This window comes from Amblyraja radiata, chromosome 39 (genome assembly GCF_010909765.2).
Source record: "Amblyraja radiata isolate CabotCenter1 chromosome 39, sAmbRad1.1.pri, whole genome shotgun sequence".
NCBI classification, from domain to species: domain Eukaryota; kingdom Metazoa; phylum Chordata; class Chondrichthyes; order Rajiformes; family Rajidae; genus Amblyraja; species Amblyraja radiata.
Genome location: NC_045994.1, coordinates 9886471 through 9911488, shown reverse-complemented (window position 1 = coordinate 9911488; position 25018 = coordinate 9886471). Strand labels below are relative to the sequence as shown.

Below are 25018 nucleotides of genomic sequence, written 5' to 3'. Positions count from 1 at the left end.
CACCCACTGCCAATCAACCCTCCTGACATCCCCATATAATTTGCCAGGCTTTGTCCTGCCCCCACTTCCCCTTTCCCAGCTTTCTGCACCCTACGCCAATCAGACTGAAGAAGGGTCCCAACAAGGAACATCATCTGGCCGTTCCCTCGACAGATGTGCAGAGTTTGTACGTTTTCCCCATGACCTGCGTGGGTTTTCTCCAGGTGCTCCGGTTTCCTCTCACACCCCAAAGACGTACAGGGATGTAGGTTAATTGGCTTCAGTATAATTGTAAATTGTCCCTAATGTGTGTAAGATAGTGTTAGTGGGCAGTGATCGCTCGTCGGCGAGGACTCGGTAGGTAAAATGGTCTGTTTCTGCGTGGTATCTCTAAACTAATCCAAAGATGTTGCCTGACCCTCTGAGTTTCTCCAGCACCTTGTGTTTTGCTTAAGATTCCATCATCTACAGTTTCTTGTGCCTTCTGCAATAACTCTAATCCTGTTCAAAATATTGGGATATTCTGGAAGTCCAACCATAAGAACTCAAATTTCACTGTACATGTGACAATAAACTGGCCTTGAAATCTTGAAGGACAGAGAGGCCTCAGTTAGACATCTCAATACTACATCTCATACTTACCCTAGAGATCCCTGAGAGATTCACCCTTGATTTTTATACTCAAATCTCAGAACCCACAACCTTTGACTCAAGAAGTGAGAGTGTTACCCACTGTGTCACAATGCAAGAATGTATCTTTATAAATTTTCAACACTGACTTGGCCGCGCTGTGTAAACTTGTAATGAAATCACTCTGGGCACTTTTTTTGCCACAGGGATCGTGCAGCACGAACCACACTGTGAGATTTGTGCTGCTGTTGCAGTTTTCCGTTTCAAAAGGCAGCATACAGCAGTTTTTTAGATCATACGTAACATTAACCTTTCAAGGGAAAACGGCTCTGCTCAAAGAGGGGTACGATGTCAAACACACTGTGACAGGGAGGATTTGCAGCAAATGGCACATTTGCATTTCAGGAGATCCTTTATAATTCACAGAGAATGAACAAAGTGTGGATAATAATCGCAAGCTCTGACAAGTTGATTTGATTTACTTGTTTCTGTACCATGAGCTCAAGGTAAATAAATATGAATTAAAAACATTTCAGGAGACCGAAAAGTCATTGATGAAACACTCATTCTGTTTCTCTCTCTCTACAAATGCTGCTGGACCTGCTGAGTATTTCTTAATCTTAACCTTAATTCTGCTTTTAATTTAAAAATCATTGGATACAATTTTGGGAAGAGACATGCTTGGCAATTTTCATGAAGGAAGGCAGAAAAAAATTAGCACACCGACTATCAGAAACAAAGTTAAGGGGCTGTCCCACTTGGGCGACCTAATCCGTGAGTTCTGGCGAGTTTGCCCTCGACTCATACTCGCAGCATGGTCGACACGAGGTCCTAGGAGGTCTTTGTAACTCTCCTTCATGCTCGAGAGTAGTCCCCATGTACTCGAGGCCTCAGCTAGGTAGCGGCGTATTTTTCAACATTGAAAAATGCCCGCGAGTAAAAAAGGATCGCCATGGAAAAAATCGATACTTTTTTTACTCGTAGGTTTAGTCTTAGTAGGTCGTGGTAGGTCGGCATGTTAGTCGTATCTAATCAAGGGTAGTCAAAGGTAGTCGAAGGTGGTCTTCTACATAGTCGAAGGAGGTCTTGATCATATTGAAGCCATGATCATATTGAACGGCGGTGCAGGCTCGAAGGGCCGAATAGCCTACTCCTGCACCTATTTTCTATGTTTCTATGTTTCTATGTCTTCAACATGACATTTTTTCAAGCTCTCCTAAACTCTTCTAAACTCGCCAATTAGGTCGCCCAAGTGGGACAGCCCCTTAAGGCAGAGAATCGAGACCAGTACAGTTTTGGCGTGCAATTTTAAAGGAAAAGGTTGCCAGTTCCCGGAGTAAATGACAGCAATTAAGGATTGTTTGAGCTATGCATCTCGCCTTGGATGAACGAGACCATCTTTGTCCTTGATTCCCGTACATGTTTTGATAGTACAGATCGATTAGCAGTGGCGTGTCTCCAAACAAGATGTACTGCTTCAGCCAAAGGAAGGATTTTACTTGGCACTTTAGCATTGCTAACTATATTGTGTGTTCACTCAGCAGAAATCAGCATCTCCTCAACGAAACTCAGAAGTGCTGGCGTCCTTATTAACCTTAGAGGCAGATACGATAGTGGCATTTAAGAGGCTTTTGGATGGGCATATGTGTATGCAGGGAATGGAGGGATATGGATGGGGGAGGGGGGACAAAGGAGGGCCCGGCATGGGGGAGGGGGGATGGAACAAAGGAGGACGTGGTGCGTGATGCTTTATAACTTTATTAGCGCCCTTTATGTGGTGACTATTTGCATACCTTGGGTATGCAATGAATCTCACTGTGACTTGGCACATGTGACAATAAAGTATTCAATTCAATTCAAAATCTCTCCCTCTCAGTCCCTCACCCTGAAAGACTTTTCCTAGCCAAATCTAAACCATGAAAGCAACACCTCTGGTTGATGCTGCTGCGCCCTCTATCTCTGGCAATGTGTCTTGGCACCACTCCCACCTAGAATTCTCAGACTGAAATCCCACATACGGCAGCATGCCTGGTCTGCTGCTGCCAGAAGATAGGGCCGTGCTAAGAGCTTCTGAAATGTCATCAGTGCCAGAAACATGGCGGCTCTTTATGGATTGCCTGGGTGAGGTCTGCTGTATGACTTCACCGGATTCTATGCAAAAACAAAGAATTTCACTCATGTACCCAGCTACCTGTGACAATAAGTTTTGTTTAAGAAGGAACAGCAGATGCTGGAAAATCGAAGGTAGACAAAAGTGCTGGAGAAACTCAGCGGGTGCAGCAGCATCTATGGAGCGAAGGAAATAGGCAACGTTTTGGGCCGAAACGTATGAAGAAGGGTTTCGGGGCCCAAAACGTTCCCTATTTCCTTCGCTCCATAGATGCTGCCGCACCCGCTGAGTTTCTCCTGCACTTTTGTCTACCTGTGACAATAAAGTAGCATTGAATAAAATAACCTTTGAAGCACTGAACTATTGAACCATTTAGAAGAGTGAATCCAGTACTTACTTCATCGTCAGAGGGTGGTGGTGGAGGCTCTGCTATGATCTGGAGACAAGAGAGAAAGGGAGAGGAGAAAGGTTAGAAATCAGATGCCACCTCAGATCAGAAACTTTAAAAATGTGTGCACTGCAAAACAAAATTACTTTGGTTTTAGAGAAACAGCATGGAAACGGTTCTTTTGCTCCCACCGTGTCCGCGCCGACCAACGAACACCCACGCACTAGTTCTATCTTACACTCTAAGGACAATTTACAGAAACCAAGTAGCCTACAAACCTGCAGGACTTTGGAATTTGGGAGAAAACCTGAACACCCGGCGAAAACTCACGTGGGCACAGGGAGAACGAGCAACCTCCACACAGACAGCACCCGAGGTCAGGATCGAACCCGGGTCTCTGGCCCTGTGAGGCAGCAACTGTGCCGCTGCACCACCCTGCCCTGCCGCCCCTGTTCTGATGGAATCTGCTGCAGTGTAACAGTGGATAATCTCAGCCCTGTTTGCAACAGCTGAAGAGGAGCAAATCACTCAGAATACTGCGAACATTAATTTTAACGGTTCAGGATGATGGAGGTGGTGATGATGTGGAAGGTACTGCCAGAGGTGGTGGTGGAGGCAGATACGATAGTGGCGTTTCAGTACGCGCCTTAGATAGGTACATAGATGAGCATGGAATGGAGGGATCTGGGTCACGAGCAGGCAGAGGAGATCATTTATCTTTGGCATTATGTTCGGCATAGACATTGTGGGCTGAAGGGCCTGTTCCTGTGCTTGACTTTTCTCCATGCTGAACATGTTTGATGAGGATTGCTAAAAGGGTGGATTTTATCATCAATTTGCTCCCTGAGTAATATATATTTGTAATTTTTAAATGAGGAATATGCTTGTTCTAATGCCCCTGTCCCACTTAGGAAACCTGAACGGAAACCTCTGGAGACTTCGCGCCCCACCCAAGGTTTCCGTGCGGTTCCCGGAGGTTGCAGGTGGTTGCCGGAGGTTGCAGGTAGTGGAAGCAGGTAGGGAGACTGACAAAAACCTCCGGGAACCTCCGGGAACTGCACGGAAACCTTGGCTGGGCCAAAACGTCTCCAGAGGTTTCCGTTCAGGTTTCCTAAGTGGGACAGGGGCATTAGTCAGCAGTGACATCTTGCATATGTGAAGTCTACTGCAGTCCAGTCGCTACAAGCATTGGTGCAAATAAAAAAAGGGAGCTGAGAAATCTCACAATGGCCAATTCAGAGTTACAAATCACCTCCAAATTATAGTTATACTCCATGTAGGTAAGAAGTAACAGTATACTCCACATCCAATTTAACTCTGGAACCAGTTTTCCTTCCAGTTATGGGGCAAGTGGGGATGAGGCTATTTCTCTGAGACTCTACCCTTTTCTGTATATCAGATTTCTGGAATAATATGATTCAAAATGTTATGACTTTATTAGACCTCTTCCAGAGACCACTAAAGGAATGCAAGGCAACCTGCCAACGACCCCCCCTCCACAGGTACCCAATGTCCTTCCCAAACCAAAGTGCCAATTAGCTTTAAAGGGATCCCCATTCTAAGGAAAAAGTTTTAAAAATTCAGTTTCCAATTTGATTTATCTCTGCGCTATTTTATTCCACAAATCAATCTGCTGGAAGAACTGTTGTCATCTCTGGGAACAGCAATACATTTGGCTCATTATCCTTTCCTGACAGTCCATCCCTCTTGCTGGTTGTCCAAGGTCTGTAGATTTTGCTGTATTTTTCCTGTATTTCTTTCCCGACAGCTCCATTCATACAGCAATTGAATTGAAGAAGAGTCTCGACCCGAAACGTTGAGTTATGCAGAATGGTCTCGACCCTACGCGCCACCCATCCATGTTCTCCAGAGATGCTGTCTGAGCTGCTTGGGTTACTCCAGAACTTTGTGTATTAACCAGCATCTGTGGTTCTTTCTCTCTACATACAGTTGAATCGTCTTATGGGAATACAAGGCTAAGAAAAAGCTACGTCCACAGCTTGAATCTCTTTCCATGCCTGGAATTTACTTTTTGTCACTTCTGTTAGAATTGCTGAGCTGAAATTTTATTGAGGTTGGTTTTGCCAAGAAATAATTCAGTTTTATGGAGGGACTGAGATTGTTCTCCTTGGAACATTTGATAGTTGTTCAAAATTCAAAATCTCTGTACTTTAGTTACCAGTCCTTCAACTATTCGAAGGAGTGGGCTAGATATTCATTTTATGACACATGTAGGCTGTGCATAGCAACCTTTGCCTTTGAAACATATAAGATTGTTAAGGGTTTGGACACGCTAGAGGCAGGAAACATGTTTCCGATGTTGGGGGAGTCCAGAACCGGGGGCCACAGTTTAAGAATAAGGGGTAAGCCATTTAGAACGGAGACGAGGAAACATTTTTTCTCACAGAGAGTGGTGAGTCTGTGGAATTCTCTGCCTCAGAGGGCGGTGGAGGCAGGTTCTCTGGATGCTTTCAAGAGAGAGCGAGATAGGGCTCTTAAAAATAGCAGAGTCAGAGGATATGAGGAGAAAGCTGGAACGGGGTACTGATTGGGGATGATCAGCCATGATCACATTGAATGGCAGTGCTGGCTCGAAGGGCTGAATGGCCTACTCCTGCACCTATTGTCTATTTTCTATTGTATGTTGCTTATATTCATTGCAATACATTTTTGGAAGCAGAGTTCAAGTATTACATACAGCCTGAATGGCCTCCTTTCATACTGTATCATTGTATCTCTTTATAGTCCCATCCTGTTCTGAATAGAAGTGGCATCGGTCACCGAGATCTCTCCTTACCGCTCACTGGTTGCCCCTATCACCAACTGACCCACGTTTTTCCGACTGTGGAGTCCCTTCATTGTTATTGGCATTCTTATGAAGGAAATGTAGCTTTAACAACCCGCTTGCTTCCTACACAAAGCCTCTGCGAGCCGAGTTCAAATATTCTTTGATTGCTGGAACTCTTTACCAGGAGATCCTATCCATGAACTAAGATGTTCAGGTCCAGCCAGTTTCAGTCCTGTTTACAATACGGATGGCATGTTCCCAGCTGAGTACTACCCCATTGTGTGCCTCAAGTTGCAACATTTCCAATACTGTATTCATGGCTTTGATCTGATGCCGAGAAAGGATTTTGGTCGCCACGCAAGATGCCCAGACTTTCCAGAGTCGCTTTTTCTTCCCCCTCCCTCCCTTCCACTTTTCTCGTGACTATCTTGCCTGCTGTTGTTCCTGGGTGACACACTTGTTTTGCCAAGTTCGGAGCATTGTTTCTTGCTACGTGTGGTCGGTGGGACGTCGCACAGCTACTTGGCGGGCGTCTGGATTGATACCAGGACTTACCACAGTGCAGCACAAGGGCCAGAACCACCAGAAGAGGGCCAGCGCCAGCAGTAGGAAGAGGATCAGGAGTGCAATGGCCAGAATTGTACCGTCCGACTGCAATGAAAAGAGAAAGGGAGAGTTTGATGAGCGATCCCTGAATGAAACACAAGGGACGTGTTCTTGCTACTCACACATACACAAACACGTCCCTGGCATGCTTTGCCTGGGTTTTTTTAAAAAGAGTTCCTTTTGTTTGTGTGGTCTGTTTGATCCCAACGACATTTTCCCTTACTTTGCATGCCTGATTTTAAAATTCCAGAAGGGACTGTGCCAGTTGTGTAGTTAAGCCTCCCAATCCACCCTCCATTTCCCAGCCCTTTGTCCAAACTGTTCATATTTATTTTCTCCTTCAATTATTCTGTGCTCTGTTCCTCTGCGCACTGAAGACTCCTGGCCCCTTCACTGCATGAGTCATAGAGCTATACAGCATGGCAACAGGCCCTTCGGTCCAACTTGTCCATTCTGGGTTGGTTCCCATTTGCTTCAATTTGTTCCATATTTCTCTGAACCATTCCTATCCACATATCTGTCCAGAAATTATAATTATATCCACTCCCTTTGCTTCGTTTAGTAGCTCATCCCAAATGTTAACTATCATCTGAGTATAAAAGTTGCTCCTGATGTCCCTTAAAATCTCTCCCCTCTCTCTTAAGTCTGTGCTCTCTGGTTTTAGAACTCTCAATTCTGGTGGAAAGACTGTGAGTGTAAATTTTATCCCTGGTCTCTCATAATATGCATACAACTAAATGGTCACCAGCATGCATACAACTAAATGGGACTTAGTAATCTGGACCTCTTTGCTTGCAGGTTCTGAACTAAACTGCAAATGTCAACAGAGGACTGGATTTTTGATGCCCACAGAACACAAAAGACATTCGACACACAAAAAACGTCCATTACATTAACATTTAATATACGATGCGAAGCAAGATAAATCACACCTTACAACATATTGCAACAAAATTAGCAAAACATGCAATGCAGAACAATGCAGTAAAATAAAGGTTTAAAATGACTGGAAGCCCATATTGACAGGTTTTTCTCTTGAGGTGACTACATACTTGTTGAGGCAGGCAAATGTCAATCAGAATCACGTCCACACATGAATTAATAATTGAACTTAAATCTAGTTGGAGGACAAGAAACAAAATAAACAAGAGGGTTGCTCACTCCTCTGTATAATTCAGCTTTGGCGAATTTCGTGGAATTTTATCCTTTGTTTAGTTTCAATTAGATAAGAAATACAGCATGAAAACAGCCCTTCAGTCCGCGCCAACCAACGATCACCCATACACGTGTCAGATGATCTGACACGAATGGCCAGATTTATTAATGTTCGCTACATTTGTTGTTCATTGAGTCATATTGCTGTCCAGTGTGTTCTTATTTATGTTACAACAGACCAATTGCTTTATTGGATTGTCCAAATCGTTGAGTTCTATCAACCACTCCTGCCCTTTGTCATTACGTAGTCAAGTATTAGAGATGGGACCTATAAGTTTAGAGCTACATACAGCGTGGATACAGACACTTTAGCCCAGCTAGTTCAAGCTGACCATTGATCACCCCTACACTAATTCTATGTCAGACCCACTTTCGCACACAACACACTAGCGACAATTTACAGAAGCCAATTAACCTGCAAACCTACACATCTTTGGAGTGTGGAAAGAAACTGCAGCACCCAGAGAAAACCCACACAGTCTCAGGGAGAACGTACAAACTCCGTACAGACAGAACTCGAGGTCAGGATCGAACCAGGTCTCTGGCACTGTAAGGCAGCAACTCTACCACTGCGCCACCGCACCGCCTTATCTCTGCACCCTGCGATTGGCACGGTGGTGGATTTAAGCCTCTTCCAGAGAGAGAGGACAAATGTAACCATGGTGAAACTCCAGGGCAGTCCTGAGGGAATCTTTCAGGTGAATGAATGAATGGAAAGGCTGAAGTAAATTTGCATTATTCAATCATTCAACCAAAAGATCCAAGACCCTCCACATGGTCACCAGTGACGATTCCACAACATGTACAGATGGTGCTAATGGTCAAAATGACATAGCACATTCTCTCTCCCCTTGCTTTATTTATAAGGGCGGTATCTATTTGTAAACTGTCTTCAAATGACAGCATCATCTTCACTTCAGTCAGCTCCACACTTGTCTGCAGCAGCTTGCAAACAGGGTCTCCAACGGAGGAAATGCCAACATTATAAAAATAAAATTGTTTAATTGGATTTGGTCAGCCAATAGCTTATATATTTACAGTGGAAACGATGCATTACTAACAATGGGACAGCAAACCACAGTGGAGATGGCCAGTAATGTAACCCTCTTCTGCCTTTAGTTTTCAGTTTGTGTTTTATGGACACAGAGTGGAGACAGGCCCTTTGGCCCAACGAGGCTGTGCTGACCAGCTATCAATCGTAGACTAGTTCTACCCTAGACGCGAGGGAAAATTTACAGAAGTCAATTAACCTACAAACCTGTACGTCATTGGAGTGTGGGAGGAAACCAGAGCACCCGGAGAAAACCCACCTGGTCACAGGGAGAACGTACAAACTCCGTACAAACAGCACCCATGGTCAGATTTGAACATGGGGACTCAAGCACTGTAAGTCAGCAAGTCCGCTGCCTTTATTTGGCAATGCTTCTGTGGTTTTTGATTCAAACATATTTTCAGAATAAATTGACTTTGTTCCCGTACATTAGGCAGTTTCTCGTGAATCATTCACTCTGCCTCTGTTGACCCTAACAGCTGATGCGGCAGTGTTAATAAACACTCTGCAAATGCAAGTATTTTAAAAAAAAGCTTCCTGTTCACAGTCACTGATGGAGAGTTTCAATTGAAGCCATATCTCAGGGTTTTTGTTGTGGTGGCCATCACACATGCCAGCTCTGAGTGTACAAGGCAGAAATATCTGATGTGTAGCTGGGGATGACTTAATGAAATGGGAAGATGGAGAGGAGTTTTTCCGTTAAGAGTTTTTGAGATATAGCATGGAAACAGGCTCTTCAGCCCAACATTCATGCTGACCAACAATCACCCATTCACACTAGTGCTCTGTTATCCCACATTCATAACCCCTCCAAACCCACTAGGCACAATTTACAGATGATAATTAACCTACAAACCGGCCAGTCTTTGGGATGTGGGAGGAAACCGGAGCACCAGAAATAAACCAACGCTGTCACAGGGTGAACGTGCAAACTCCGCGCAGACAGCACCTGAGCTCAGGATTGAATCCTGGTCTCTGCCTGTTGTGCAAAGTGAGGAGAATGGAATCGAGGCTTCACTTTGGACTTTAACTTTTAGCGATACAGCGCGGAAACAGACCCTTCGGCCCTCCAAGTCCATGCCAACCAACGATCGCCCCGTACACTAACACTATCCTACACACTAGGAACAATTTACAATTTTACCAAAGTCAGTTAACCTACTAACCTGTACACCTTTGGAATGTGGGAGGAAACCAGAGCGCCCTGAGAAAATCCACCTGGACACTGGGAGAACGTACAAACTCCGTACAGACAGCACCCGTAGCCGGGATCGAACCTGGGTCTATGGCGCGGTAAGGTGGCAACTCCACTGCAGTGCCGCCCCCGAAAGGCTCTTTGATTCTTTTCACAGAATGTAATGCTCTGAACAGTATATGAACCAGGTGAAGCAAAGGCACGATGTCATCATCTGCTTGAAGCATTGGTCAATGTTTAATGCAGCTTGATGGTGCTAGAACAGACTGACCAGCCCGAAGAGAAAGATAATGTCTCAACTAGGAAAGACAGTTCAGTTTAGTTTAAGAAGGAACTGCAGATGCTGGAAAAATCGATGGTAGACGAAAACAGCTGGAGAAACTCAGCGGGTGAGACAGCATCTATGGAGCGAAGGAATAGGCGATGTCGCCTATTCCTTTGCTCCATAGATGCTGCCTCACCCACTGAGTTTCTCCAGCTTTTTTGTCTACCAAGGAACCTGGAATGACATTTCTACATTTCAGTGTATCTATCGTCATTATTATTCATGTTCATAGTTCTAGGAGCAGAATTGGCCTATCTAGTCTACTTCCCCATTCAATTATAGCTGATCTACTGTATCTTTCCCTCTGAACCCCATTCGCCTGCACTCTCCCCATAACCCCTGACACCCATTCTAATCAAGAATAGTAAGATTAAACGAGAACTTACCAGTTCGAAGTTTAATCTGTATTTTATGAGGAGTAACGTTGAGGGAATACATGAAGAACCCGCCAGTACGCATGTGTGCCATTCTTCAAAGCAGCGGAGTGAATCACAGATACCTGTAATGACTTAAGCATAGTAAGATTAGAGAAAAGATACCAGTTGTGTTTATGATCAAGGGTGGGAGCGGAGGGCATGTATTCCCTCAACGTTACTCCTCATAAAATACAGATCAAACTTCGAACTGGTAAGTTCTCATTTAATCTTACTATTTTACTTCGGAGTCACGTGAGTGACTACATGAAGATTTCAAAGCTCTGTGATTCAAGCCGTGGAACGAGTCCATCATCACGTCTGCCGTGGTTTTGGGGAGAATAGTGATAACATATTGAACATCAATATGATATATATAAATAACCATAAAGTTAATAATAATTGATAGCCCCTGTTTTTTGGGGTAAATTATGGTACAGAAACTTAACAATGTTTCTGAAAAATTCCAGTTTCCATTACTGGTTAGTTATAATCTTTAGAATGTTCTTTCCAATGGCCATCCTGCAGTCCTGAGGATTTTATCCATAGGAACCTCCAATTTAAATGCTGCCGACGTTGCTGCAGCCTGGTGGAGTGAGATTTTAACCCAGTTAGTGTTTACACCAACTTTTGTCAATACTATGTTAGCTATTTAGCTGGCCTGGCCTGTTATTCTTTAATGAGGTTGTCTGTCATTGATGAGAAGTTCCTCTTCTGTGCCACTGATGGTCTGGGTTTGTTCCATGTATATTTGTAGATGTCTCACAACACAGTCAATCATCTGTAGGGTAGGCTCTAAAAAATGTTATTTTAAGGCCTGCTGACCTCCGTCTGTTTAGTTCCCTAATTCCTGAATATAGAAGTGTAAGTTGCCAGGTGAACTGGTCAAGGTATCCAGCCTTAATTTGGTAGGGACTGAGTCCTTAGTGCCGTGACCTAAGCCATCAGCATGACAGTTTTGTAAAATGTCAAAACCTGTAATGACAGCGCTGTGGCTGGAGCCCAGTTCTTTAACAACGTTAAGACGATGCTGATGTCCCATATTTGGGAATACCTGGTCTTTGGGGAATTCCCATAAAAAGTGTCCCTCATAAGCTGTTGTTCCGTTCTCTTGCCATAGGTAAGTAGATGGGCCACTTCTGGCACAGTTGATGTCACTAATACTAAGCCCCTGTAGGTTAACAAAGCTTCCAAATTTTATAATATATGGTCCCTAGATAAGGGACATATCAGATATTTAAACTGATAAGAACAGATATTATACTTGATCTTAGCCAACAAGCCGAGATCTGATCTATGTTTGATGCGTCAAGCGCCATATCCTATTTTGTTAGGAAGGGAATGCGTAGATAATAATTCTTCCCTTGCAATGCAGCTAAAACCCCATCTGTTGCTGATGTCCAGTGTCTGTATCCCATATGACATATTTGGTAATTGGTGATTATGTCTGGATACTAGTAGATCGGCATCTGGTGTTCCACATCGCGTAGAAACATCAGCAAATACTATAGCCCAATATCCATTTGGTGTTCTCCTCCAAATTCCTCTCTCGATATATCAGCTGGACTAGAAGATTATGTGTTGTAAAATTCTATTGTGTATCCCCGGATACTGTTTAAGATATGAGTGTCAAAAAGTTATTTATTCGATGTCTTCTCGCACCAACCTACTTGCTTCCTTCTGGTTTTACTGTTTTCTTCTGGATCCCCCAGGCCGTGTGTTGTGGGTGTACACATCTTCCAGCATACGGGCGATACCTTTGAGGATGATGTTTGGACGTTTAGATGAGCTCCAGTTTGGCTTCATTGTCCAACTCCTTGACCTTCTAGATAGGTCACCCCCAAATAAAAAGATTTTGCTAGGAGGTTTCGGGTTTACACAGGCCCGCGTCAATCCCGGTTGGATGTAACCAGATGCATAAATTGATTAGTTTAGTACATTCAGGGATTTACAATCCCCGGTGGCAAGTGACAGCTATGGTGTCAGCTAATGTTTGCCCCTGCAGTAGATAGAAAACATATGGTCTATGCTGGCTTCTAACCTGGTTTGTAGATCTTTCCCAGTTAGCTTTACTCACAGCTGTACTGTTGTTCCCCCTGAAACATAGACAGACATTCCCGTGTGACTTCCCAGATGGGAATGGAATTTGTCAGTAAATTTTTGGACTGCTAAATCCTTCAGTCACAACATAAGTATTCCTGTATTTCTATCAGGAAAGGACCAATAATGCACTCTATGTACTTTGTGACTTAGAAAAGGCATCACCTCATTGTTACAGCTCTTACATCTGTTTACCTGTCCAGGGTTTGCCCTAGACTTGACCCCAGCACTCTTCTGACAGAAGAGTCTACTGGGGAGAGAGAAGCATGATTATAGCCCTATAGAAAAGGTGCTGCTTCCTTCTCCCTGAGTCTGTCTTTTCCTCAACCACTTCCCTGTAATAGTAGAAGTGAAATACAGCCCTGTATAAGGTGCTGCTATGGGACTTACCCACTGGAGGATTTCTCCTTGGACCTGCATCGCTGCAAAACGGTATGTTCTCGCAGGTGCAGGCCCCTCAGTGCCAATGCGGTGCAATGTACACGGTCACTGTGCCGCCTGTATCCCCGTTGGCCTGCGGTGCTCCAAAGCGCGGTGCAGTGCTCACAGCACTGAGCCGCCCGTACTGCCGTTAGCCTGCGGTGCTCCAACGCGGTTCAGTCCCTCGGGGAGCTGGCCGCTCGCAAACCGCAGGTATGACAGTTTTAACGCGGTGCAGTGCTTCCCGCACTGTGCCGCTCCTTCTGTACTTGGGCCTGCGGTGCTCCAACGCGGTCCAGTCCTCTCGGGGAGCTGGCCGCTCGCAGCCGCAGGTCTGGTAGTTTTAAACAACGCGGTGCAGTGCTTCCCGCACTGTGCCCCTCCTTCTCCTTGGGCCTGGGTGCTCCAACGCGGTCCAGTCCTCTCGGGGAACTGGCCGCTCGCGACCCAGGCCCAGCGGCTCCAACGCGTACTCGGTGCTCTCGGGCACTGACCGCTTGCCGCTATTTTTAGTGCTGTGGAAAAACCCCAGCACCTTCCAGCCCCTCGGACCCATGTAGTATAGGTCCGTGGGGCTGTTGTCCGAGCCGTCGGAATGACGGCTCCAGAATGCTCCACCGCTGTCGGCGTCCTGCTGGAGCTGAGGTCGGCTCTGGCTCCCGTTTAAGGGAGATAGTGGTGCCCCCGGCCGTTGCTGGCTGCCTGCAGTTCTGCAGACTCTCCCCAGTCAGTTTTCATCAGCCTGCCTGTAAAAAAGGTAAGTCAAGAAACTAAGTTCTCCTACCTTACTTGTTGCAGGTTCAACCCTGCCGTTTGGGAGGAACGTCCTCCCCTCGTAATGACTTGTTGACAATGCGTGTAGCGATAATGACACACATGCGTACTGGCGGGTTCTTCATGTAGTCACTTACGTGACTCCGAAGTAAAACCTCAGTTAATTTGTGATTATGGATGGTGATTTGAGGATAATTCCTCATTCATCCGCTATTTAAGCAACTATAATTCTTAGGTAACCAGCTAACATTTCTAAAAATATTTAGCAATTTCACGTTTTTTCCCCCCAAAACCCTACATTTGAATTTGGCACACTCGGTTCCAATGCGACTTTTGTTTACATGCAGTCCTTTCTCAACCTACACACAGCAGCCTACACATATCTATTTATTTCTTTATTTAGTTAATTCTTTCTTTCGAACAGAATAAAAGAATAAAAAGCAAGTGTGAAACAGCGTACAAAAAACAAAACAAGAATATTTATAAAGTGTCATAAACAATATCTATAAATAAATGAAATCGTATGTGTCAGAAAAGGAGCAGGAAGAAGCCAAAGCTTATTAATTCCCACCCCTTATTCAACTGCTTATAATTATCGTATACAAATTTAGCAGCTACATGTACACCATATGTACACCAGCAGCTATATGTACACCATATGTACACCAACAGCTATATGTACACCAAATTATTTACATTTATACACTAATCAAATATTTACAAAGCCATACAAAAAAGAGAGAAAAAAATTCTCTGGATGCTTTCATGAGAGAGCTAGGCTCTTAAAAATAGTGGAGTCATGGGGATATGGGGAGGAACGGGGTACTGATTGGGGATGATCAGCCATGATCACATTGAATGGCGGTGCTGGCTCAAAGGGTCAAATGGCCTACTCCTGCACCTATTGTCCATTGTCAAACTGGAGGAACAGCACTGACTGCCCCTCCCCTCTTCCAATTTTCTTTCCTCCCCCCCCCCCCCCAATAATCAGTGAAGAAGGGTCCCCATCTGAAACATCACCTCTCCATGATTTCCAGTTATAGTGCCTGACCCACCTTGCTCCAGTACTTTGTGTCTATCAAGGATGAGAACTGCTCTGAATGAGATTAGCTTGTACTAAAGATCAATTTTTTTGAGCTTGCAAAATGAATTTTGAATGAGAATTAGAGGGTTAAATCTTGAATTGGAAGGGCCAGCTGTAAAGTCTTTGTGGTTTCTTTGGGGATCTGAAAAATGAGCGTGTTGGCTGGTTTGGAAATGGGAAGTTTCGTTGTTTGTCCACCCATGTAAAAACCTTTAAGCACTGCGGGTAAGTGATACTCTGTCACAGGAATGGATGGCGTAAGTAAGGCTTGTGAAAAAAGCCATCAACTTAATCCTTTTCATTATACTTTCTGCTCTCTAGCCTTTCTGACACAGGCCAAATGAATTTGGAACAGATTAGACCAAGGCTCCAGCCCAGGATCTGTGTTGCTAAGCTGGGATAGTGCCATGGCTTTCTTCCAAATCGCCAAGTAACGCGAGGTTACTTAAGGTTTATAATGAAGAGGGGGAAGGAATATTGTGTACTTTCAAACGATGACTTTCATACTTTGTGTTGCCTCCTCCCCCCACATATCCCCTCTTATTATCTCACCTCTTCTTCTAACTTTTGAAAGGAACAGAGTCATCCTTGCTCAGGTCAAAGCTTTCAATAATATAACTCTTCCTCCGCTGTCTCTTTCCCTCCTCCGGCTTTCCAGCCACAGATTTCCAAAACCGGAAGTGGGAATAACTCAGAGCATCAAAGAGCTCAGTAATTCTCAAATGTGAAGTAAGAAGATGGTCAAGGAGTCAGGCAGCACGGAAACACGCCCCTCGACCACTGAGGCTGCCTTTAGTTTAGTTTGGAGATACAGCGTGGAAACAGGCCCACCGAGCCAGCACCGACCAGCAATACCCCAAATTAATGGCCCTGTCCCACGGTACGAGTTCATTCCAAGAGCTCGCCTGAGTTTAAAAATAAATCAAACTCGTGGTAAGCACCGAGAATGAACGTAGCGGGTACGTCGATCCTCGGGGACGTCTCTTAGTGGCTCGTAACGCTAACGGCAGGTACTCGGGAAGACTCGCTAATGGCAGGTAAGCTCGGGAAGACTCGTGAAGGTACAGGAGCCTGAAGACTGCAACAACCAGGTTCAGGAATAGCTACTTCCCCTCAGCCATCAGGCTATTAAACCTGGCTCGGACAAAACTCTGATTATTAACAACCACTTTCTGTTATTTGCACTTTATTTACAGTTTATTTATTCATGTGTGTATATATTTATATCATGGTATATGGACACATTTATCTGTACTGTAGTAAATGCCTTACTATTTTTCTGTGTGCTTAAGCAAAGCAAGAATTTCATTGTCCTATACAGGGACACATGACAATAAACTCACTTGAACTTGAACTTGAAGATTTTTCAACATGTTGAAAAATGTCCTCAAGAGCCCTGTGTACCGACGAGCGTCCGTAAATCTCCGAGTTCGAATCAGGGCAAAGTCGGGAGAGCTCTTGGAATGAACTCGTACCGTGGGACAGGGCCATAACACTATCCTGCACTAGGGACAATTTTTCACATTTATACCAAGCCAATTAACCAACAAATCTGTACGTCTTTGGAGTGTGGGAGGAAAACGAAGATCTCGGAAAAAACCCACACAGGTCCCGGGGAGAACGTACAAAGCCCGTACAGACAAGCACCTGTAGCCAGGATCGAACCCGGGTCTCTGGCGCTGTAAACGTTGTACGGCAGCAACTCTACCGCTGAGATGCCGCTTCACTTTGCGTGAGACCATTTTAGTTTGAGTTGCCTTCCGCCCGTCAGTGGAAAATAGTAACCACAGAATAACAATCCAGTTACCTAGGTTAGAAAAGGTATTAGCTATAGGGAGACTTTGGACAAGTATGGATTATTATGTCTACAACGTCACGAGGGTGAGGGGAGACCTAATAGAAGTATATCAAGAGTTAAGAGTGCTTTATTGTCATATTTACCAAAACGGATCAATGAACAGCACCAATATATATATATAAAATTAAGAGGGGCATTGATATGGTAGACGTTTAGAACATTTTTCTCATGGTGGAAATGTTATAGACCAGAAGACATAGCATTTAAGGTGTGATGGCAACATTTTAAGTTGATGTTAAGAGTCAGTTTTATGGGCACGGTTTTTAAGGTAAAATCTATTTACACAGACGTGTGGGTGCCTGGAGTGGGCCGCTAGGGCTGGTGATGGAGGTAGACATGAAAGTGACATTTGCATTTCTGTAGTCACATGGATATGCAGGGGATGGATGAAATAAGAAGCACATGCAGCGGTTGGAAATGAAAATTAACCACTCCATTGTGCTTTTCAGCAGGGTGGGTAGAGAGCTTCAAGACCCATCGTGTCAACCCACCACCCATCGCACAAGAGCATTGTGTTCAGTTCTGGGCACCATGTTATAGGATAGATCTTGTCAAGTTGGAAAGAGTGCAGAAAAGATTTACGAGGAGTCGAGTGCCTGAGCTATGGGAAGATGTTAAGCAGATTTGGACTGCATTCCTTGGAGCGCAGGGGGATGACAAGTCACCTTATGGAGGTGTACAAAATCATGAGAGGAATAGATCGGGGAAACGCACTGAGTCTCTTGCCCAGAATAGGGGAATCGAGAACCAGAGGACATAGGTTTAAGTTGAGGGGGAAAAGATTTAATAGGAACCTGAGGGGTAACTTTTTCACACAAAGGGCTGTTAGGTGTATGGAACGAGCTGACGGAGGAGGTATTTGAGGCAGGTACTATTGCAATGTTTAAGAAACATTTAGACATGTACATGGATAGGACAGGTTTCGAGGGATATTGGTCAAAGAGGGATAGACATCGAGTATCAGTCAAAGAGGGATAGAGGGAGTCACTTCGAGACACCAAGTCCACGCCGAACGTCGATCACCCGTTCACACTAGTTCTACGTTATCCCACTTTGGCATCCACCTCCTACGGACTAGGGGCAATTTACAGAAGCCAATCGCCCTACAAACCCGCACGCCTTTGGAATGTGGGAGGAAACTGGAGCACCCGGAGGAAACGCACCCCTCACAGGGAGAGCATTCAAACTCTGCACAGACAGCACCCAAGGTCAGGATCGAACCCGGGTCTCCGGATGTTGTGGGGTAGTAGCTCTACCGGTTGTGCCACCGTGCCACCCTCACAGTTCTCTTCCCCTCCCCCTGAGTTGCTCCAGCTGCTCCACTTTTTGTTTTGCTTGGCTACGCCACAAACTTAACAAAGTTCTGACCCAGTAGAGTGAATCAGTATTTAGCTCAATGCTGCATTCCAGAGCATATGCAGGGCCTGCAAGTGAGAGCTAGCCTTTGGGATGTGGTGTGGTGGAGGATGGAATTGTGAAACATCCCCACACAGCGCTCCAGACTGATGGAGAATCTGCCTATCTGTATCTCGTGCTAAATATAGAAGGACATAAAGTGCTGGAGTAACTCAGCGGGTCAGGCAGCATCCAGGGAGGCTGTCTGATGCGTTGAGTTACTCCAGTACTTTACATCCTTCTTTGTAAACCAGCACCTGCAGTTCCTTGTTTCGACATCATGTTAGATGTACTTGCACTCAATGACAAATTGAGAACAGTTCCTGTGCAGAAAAGAACTCCTGATGCTGTTTTAAATCGAAGATAGACACAAAATGCTGGAGTAACTCAACGGGACGGGCAGCATCTCTGGAAAGAATGGGTGACATTGCGGGTCGAGATCCAAGGCTGCAGAAGGGTCTCGACCCGAAACGTCACCCATTCCTTCTCTCCATAGATGCTGCCTGTCCCGCTGAGTTATTCCAGCAATTTGTCTCTATCTGAATACAGTTCCTGATGTTTTGTTTCAGAAAAGATACCTAGATCCTCTCACGCCATGCATTTAAATAGGAAGCTTGGAAGGAAACGCAAGTGATTTTAATCACAGAAAATTGACTCTTTGAGGCAAAATAATATGTGGTTCTCGAGCTGCAGGTTGGAATGTAGAACTGAGCTGCCATTAGAGGGCCAAGCAGAGCAGCTGACTGTAATTTGATGCATACATGCAATCTTTCCCCACGTTGGAATTAAATTCATTCCTGTTCTGCCTTTGCTGCAGAAGAAAAACTGGAGAGAAAAAGTGCCATTCGTAAACACTGGGAAGATATGGCAGCAATTGAGGACAAGACAGGCTCGTTGGTCTAGGGGTATGATTCTCGCTTAGGGTGCGAGAGGTCCCGGGTTCAAATCCCGGATGAGCCCTCCTTTAAAGCTTTTCACTGTAAACGGAACTGAACTATTTCCTCAAGAGTGTCTCAATTTCATGTCTCTTGACATGAGGGCTTCACGCCTTGGTGTTAAAACCACCATTTTCCATTGGCCTGCTGCATATAATCCAGCCTGCATATTTGTGCCTGCCGCATATATCCAGCATTCACTGATCTTCTGAGAAGTCAAAGGAAGCTCTCTGCTGTGAATCATACAAGAGCAGCTCAGAGGAACAACTGCTACTGCTGAAAATAACAGAAAACTGCAGATAAAAGGGCACAAAGTGCTGGAGTAACTCAGCGGTTCAGGCAGCATCTTTGGAGAATATGGATAGGTGATGTTTCGAGTCAGGTCCCTCCTTCAAACTGAAGAACCGACCCGATATGACACCTAAGGTAGACAAAAATGCTGGAGAAACTCAGCGGGCGAGGCAGCATCTATGGAGAGAAGGAATAGGCGACGTTTCAGGTCAAGACCCGTCTTCAGATAGATGTCGGGGGGGGGAGGGAAAAAGAAAGGAAGAAGCAGAGACGGTAGGCTTGTGGGACTGCTGGGAAGGAGAGGGGAAGGGGGAGTGTGGGAGAGCTGGGAAGGGGGGAGAGGGAGAGTGGGAGAGCTGGGAAGGGGAGGGGAAGGAAGAAGCACAGCATAGTTTAGTTTTTTTTGGAGATACATCGCAGAAACAGGCCCTTCGGCTTCCGAGTTTGCACCGACCAGCGATCCCGCACACTAATGCTATCCTCCACTAGGGACACCAAGCCGATTAACCTACATTCCTGTACGTCTTTGGGAGTGTGGGAGGAAACTGAAGTTCTCGGAGAAAACACATGCGGTCACGGGAAGAACGAAAAATTCCGTACACACAGCGCCCATAGTCAGGATCGAACCCGGGTCTCTGGCGTTGTAAACACTGTAAGGCAGCAACTCTACCGCTGCGCCACCATGGTGCAGTTGTGAAGGTTGAACTGAATCACATTAAGCTGTAAGCTTGATTTATCAAAACACTGGTGGAAGCTATGGAACTCAGCTGGCCGAGCTGCTGCCTCACAGCGCCAGAGACCCAGGTTCGATCCCGACCTCGGGTGCTGTCTGTCCACGTGCAGTTTACACATTCACCCTGTGACCGAGGGATATCTCCAGGTTTCTTCCCAATTACCAAAGGGTTTGTAGGCCACATACAAATTGGCCGCTGTAAATTGCGCCCCCTAGTGTGCAGTGAGTGGATGCCAAAGTGAGATAGTATGGAACTAGTACGAACGGGTGATCGATGGCCTGCATGGACTCAGTGGGCCAAAGGGCCTCCTCCCACGCTGAATCTCCTAACTAAACTAAAAAAACAACGCAGACCCCTGGTGAAATAATGGGACTGTGGATAATAGAAGGCAATAGACAATAGGTGCAGGAGCAGGCCATTTGGCCCTTCGAGCCAGCACCGCCATTCAATGTGATCATGGCTGATCATCCCCAATCAGTACCCCGTTCCTGCCTTATCTCCTGACTGCGCTATTTTTAAGAGCCCTATCTAGCTCTCTCTTGAAAGCATCTAGAGAACCTGCCTCCACCACCCTCTGAGGCAGAAAATTCCACACTCACCACTCTCTGTGAGAAAAAGTGTTTCCTCGTCTCCGTCCTAAATGGCTTACTCCTTATTCTTAAACTGTGGCCCCTGGTTCTGGACTCCCCCAACATCGGGAACATGTTTCCTGCCTCTAGTGTGCCCAAGCCCTTAACAATCTTATATGTTTAATGAGATACCCTCTCATCCTTCTAAACTCCAGAGTGTACAAGCCCAGCTGCTCCATTCTCTCAGCATATGAAAAGGCTTCACTTCATTTTCCCTTGATCCTGAATGACGACTCTGGTCATGCAAAATTGTTGTCAAAAAATACTAAGCTCCATACAAGGAATTATTTATCTGCTGGAGAGGCTCAATTAGTTTTAGCTTAACCTATACAAAATCCTGCTGGGCATTGAATCCTCCAGGTCTGGTTGAAGATAAACCATTTAATTTACTCTCAGCCAAAATAGGAAATCCTTGTGGCTAACTGGAAACCTGAAACAACTTTGGTTCAATCTTCAATCTGGAGAGAGTGGGCAGCCGACTTAAGTTTTTGAGGAAACGGTCTCTTGAGGGGTGTGGATCATCTTGGAGAATTCAGAGAGGTTTTGGGGAATGTATGTACAAGATGTCATGCTCCCCGGCTCAGCGCTTGAATGGAACATGCAGATTTAACAAATTATTTGTTCACAAACTGACACAGTGAATTATTGTATTAAACGGAAAGCTCCTGCACAAGTTTAAGAAACTCTTAAAAGACATTTCATCGTGACTTTGATTTGAACAGATAATATCACCAAGTGTGGTCCCATGGCTTTGTGACTGATAGCTTATCAGTTCTTGGAGCAGAAATAGGCCATTCGGCCCATCGAGTCTACTCCGCCGTTCAATTATGGCTAATCTACTGTATCTCTCCCTCCTAACCCCATTCTCCTGCCTTCTCCCCATAACCCCTGACGCCCTGACTAATCAAGGATCAGTCAATCCCCTCTGTAAAAATATCCAATAACTTGGCCTCCTCGGTTAGTTTGAAGTTGCACTGATTTTTGTCAGAGAGTTTTGAGCGTATTGCAATCGGGAGGAAGATTTAGTAGCCTGAAAGCTGCAGACGCAGGTTCTGGAACAGAACCCTACAGCCTATAGCCCTAAACACTACAACCTCCAAATAAGCTCTGAACGACATAGACTTGCGGGGATTGGTTTTACCATTTTGCACCATTATTGTTTGTTTATTTTTATGTGTATGTATGTATATGTGTGTGTATATAAATATATATATATATTATATATATATACACTGAACTTTTTTCCTCATTAATTATATTGTTTACAGAGTACTATGTTTACATAAACTCATTTGAACTTGAACATATTCTGTTGTGTTCATTCCATGTTCTAAGAATTTCCATGTTCTAAATCTGGGACATATGACAATAAAACACACTTGATTCTTGAGTTGAATGTACTTCTAAATGAAGGTAGATAAAAATGCTGGAGAAACTCAATTTTCTCACACCAGCGGGTGAGGCAGCATCTATGGAGCGAAGGAAATTGGCAACGTTTCGGGTCGAACTCCTTCTTCAGGCTGATTTTCCAGCATCTGCAGTTCCTTCTTAAACGTACTTCTAAATGAGTTCTGTGTGCTATTCTGTGGGCCTATTGGCTGATTCGATGCATTAGGTCTGACCTTTTAAAGACATGAAGTGTTAACAGGATAGAGATGGCCAATTCAGGGCAGTGGTTCAGAAGGACACAGGCACATTGAGAAATGCAACACAAAGGAGGATTAACAACTGAAATAGATCTGATTGATAAACTGCTATGGGAGCAAGAAGGTATAGTTGACAATCAGGACGTAACAGCTCAAAATAGACGGAAATGTTTGCTTCACATAAGGCAAGTAGTACAATTGTATTTGTATGGTTGCTTGGTAACACATCACAAAGTCAAAAGGTCATGGTATACAGTCAAGTATTTGTTCTTCAGCGGCAACGCTCTGATTACAGTGGTTCAAGCGGATACTAAAGACCTCAAAGCTTCCCAAACCGTCCCTGCAGTATTATGTTCAGTCTTCCTCCTTCAGACAATAATACCAAGTCATTGAACTCTTGCTATTTGCAGGATGGTCCTGTGCTCAGAATAGCTGTGGTTTCTCAGAACATGAGAAGCCAAGGCAAGCATAGACCATTCATGAATGCTAGTCATAGTCCTACAGCTCAATACAAGGGTCATATATAGTCATACAGGCCGTTCAGCCCAACTCGTCCTTGCTGACCAAGATGCCCCATCTAAACTAGTCCTATTTGTCTGCAATTCGGCTATATCCCTCGAAGCCTTACATTAAACGTTATTCCCATTATCATTAAAAGGCAACCTTTTTTGCACAAATGGTGTTGGGTGTATGGAACGAGCAGCCGGAGGAGGTCGATGAGGCATGTACTATCACAGCGTTTAAGAAACATTCAGACAGGTACATGGATAGAATAGGTTTAGAGGGTTATGAGCCGAATGCAAGCAGGTGGGACTAGTATAGTGTGGCATGTTGGTTGACATGAGCAAGTTGGGCCGAGGGGTCTGTTTACTCGCTGTAAGATTCTCTATGACTCTATGAAGTTATGAGAACCTTTTTTTCTTCTTCTTCTTTCCAACTAGATTGCCCTGATTAGTGTGTATTTCATAATGGCCAGCATTTCTATTGTGAGTTTCCACAGACACAAGGCTGAATACTGAGTAAGCAAGCACATCTGACAATATACTTTGGTGTGGCTTGAGTCTTATAGCAAGGGATCGGCTGCCTCAGTCAATCAGACTCGACAGAAAGCAAATGAACTGCTCAGTGTCAACACAATATTCCAAAAGTACAAAGAGATTAATTCCTTCTTCCTTTTGGTCTCAGGATAGACGGATAAAGCCCAGATTAATACGTGGGGAGGAGTGAAATGGAGAATATCCTAGCCAATTCACTTGGCACCCTAGATTAAACCAGATTCTTTCCTCCTGAAGCAGGAATTATACATAATAAAGCATTGAGAAATTCACACACACGATCCAGGAAAAATTCTTCAGTATTGAAGAGGATTTGGGGCTGCATGTGCTGCTATTCCAGAGACAAAGGATGCATAGAGGAGCAGGCAAATTCCAGTTTAATTAAAAAGTGTCAGATTTGTCAACTTGCTCCAAACAAAAATGTCACCCGATAATAGAAAAGATGATGAAGCTTCACCTTGTTGTTGCCTTAATGGGAAAAGGGAGATATTATCATTTAAATGCTGCAGATGGAAAAGTTGGTAATGGGTTGTCAAGTGTAAGGTGAACGATTTACTCACACAGTGGACGGTCTTGATGGTGACGAAGCTGGAAATGAAGCTAAGACCATCATTCATGCTGACCTGCAAGAACACCTTCCTGAAAGGAAAACATTACGTCAATTTCTCGACGAGATCCAAGGAGAAAACATACATTGAACGTACATTTATTTAGCACAAGTATATTCTTTTGCACGATGTGTGCAGTACCGACAGAACTAACTTGAATTTCTTTCTGCTGAAAGTGTTGGGTGGGGAGATTTAGTTGAAGGATATAACGTGGCAACAGGCCGCTCGGCCCACTAAGTCCGCGCTGACCACGTTCATCCATACACTAGTTCTATCCTGCACACCAGGGATAATTTACAGATTAACCTACAAACCTGCACGTCATTGGGATGTGGGAGGAAACCGGAGCACCCGGAGAGAACCCACGTGGTCACAGGGAGAACGTACAAACTCTGTACAGACAGTACCAGTAGTCAGGATCGCACCTGGATCTGTGGCGCGATAATGCCCCTGTCTCACTTAGGTAACCTGAACGGAAACCTCTGGAGACTTTGCACCCCACCCAAGGTTTCCGTGCGGTTCCCGGGGATTTTTGTCAGTCTCCCTAACTGCTTCCACTACCTGCAACCTCTGGCAACCACCTGCAACCTCCGGGAACCGTACGGAAACCTTGGGTGGGGCGCAAAGTCTCCAGAAGTTTCCGTTCAGGTTTCCTAAGTGGGACAGGGGCATTATTAGGCAGCAGCTTTATGGCTGCCCCCACTGTGCCACCCTATTCTAGAGTGAATGAGCGAGCACAGCTTGCAAGGGTGGCACAGTGGCACAGCTGGTGGTGTTGCTGCCTCACAG

General features: G+C 44.9%; 1 protein-coding gene, 1 non-coding gene and 1 pseudogene across 5 annotated transcripts in view; 1 reads left to right on the top strand and 2 right to left on the bottom strand.

Annotated features, from left to right (window-relative positions):
- Positions 1-25018, bottom strand: part of antxr1 (ANTXR cell adhesion molecule 1) — a 164228-nt gene that overhangs the window by 54356 nt on the left and 84854 nt on the right. For all 4 annotated transcript variants that reach the window (XR_004410216.1, XM_033013961.1, XM_033013960.1 and 1 more), the window contains exons 12-14: positions 24182-24260; positions 6451-6546; positions 3117-3155 (exon numbers count right to left, since the gene is read on the bottom strand). Coding sequence is in view for 3 of the 4 variants with exons in the window: in XM_033013961.1 (XP_032869852.1) it covers positions 3117-3155; positions 6451-6546; positions 24182-24260 (214 nt within the window). In the remaining variant the exon portion in view is untranslated. The remainder of the gene's footprint in view (positions 1-3116; positions 3156-6450; positions 6547-24181; positions 24261-25018) is intronic.
- On the bottom strand, positions 11874-11994 carry LOC116967528 (annotated as a pseudogene).
- trnap-agg lies at positions 19220-19291 on the top strand. The gene has a single exon. It is a non-coding gene; the product is annotated as a tRNA-Pro (tRNA).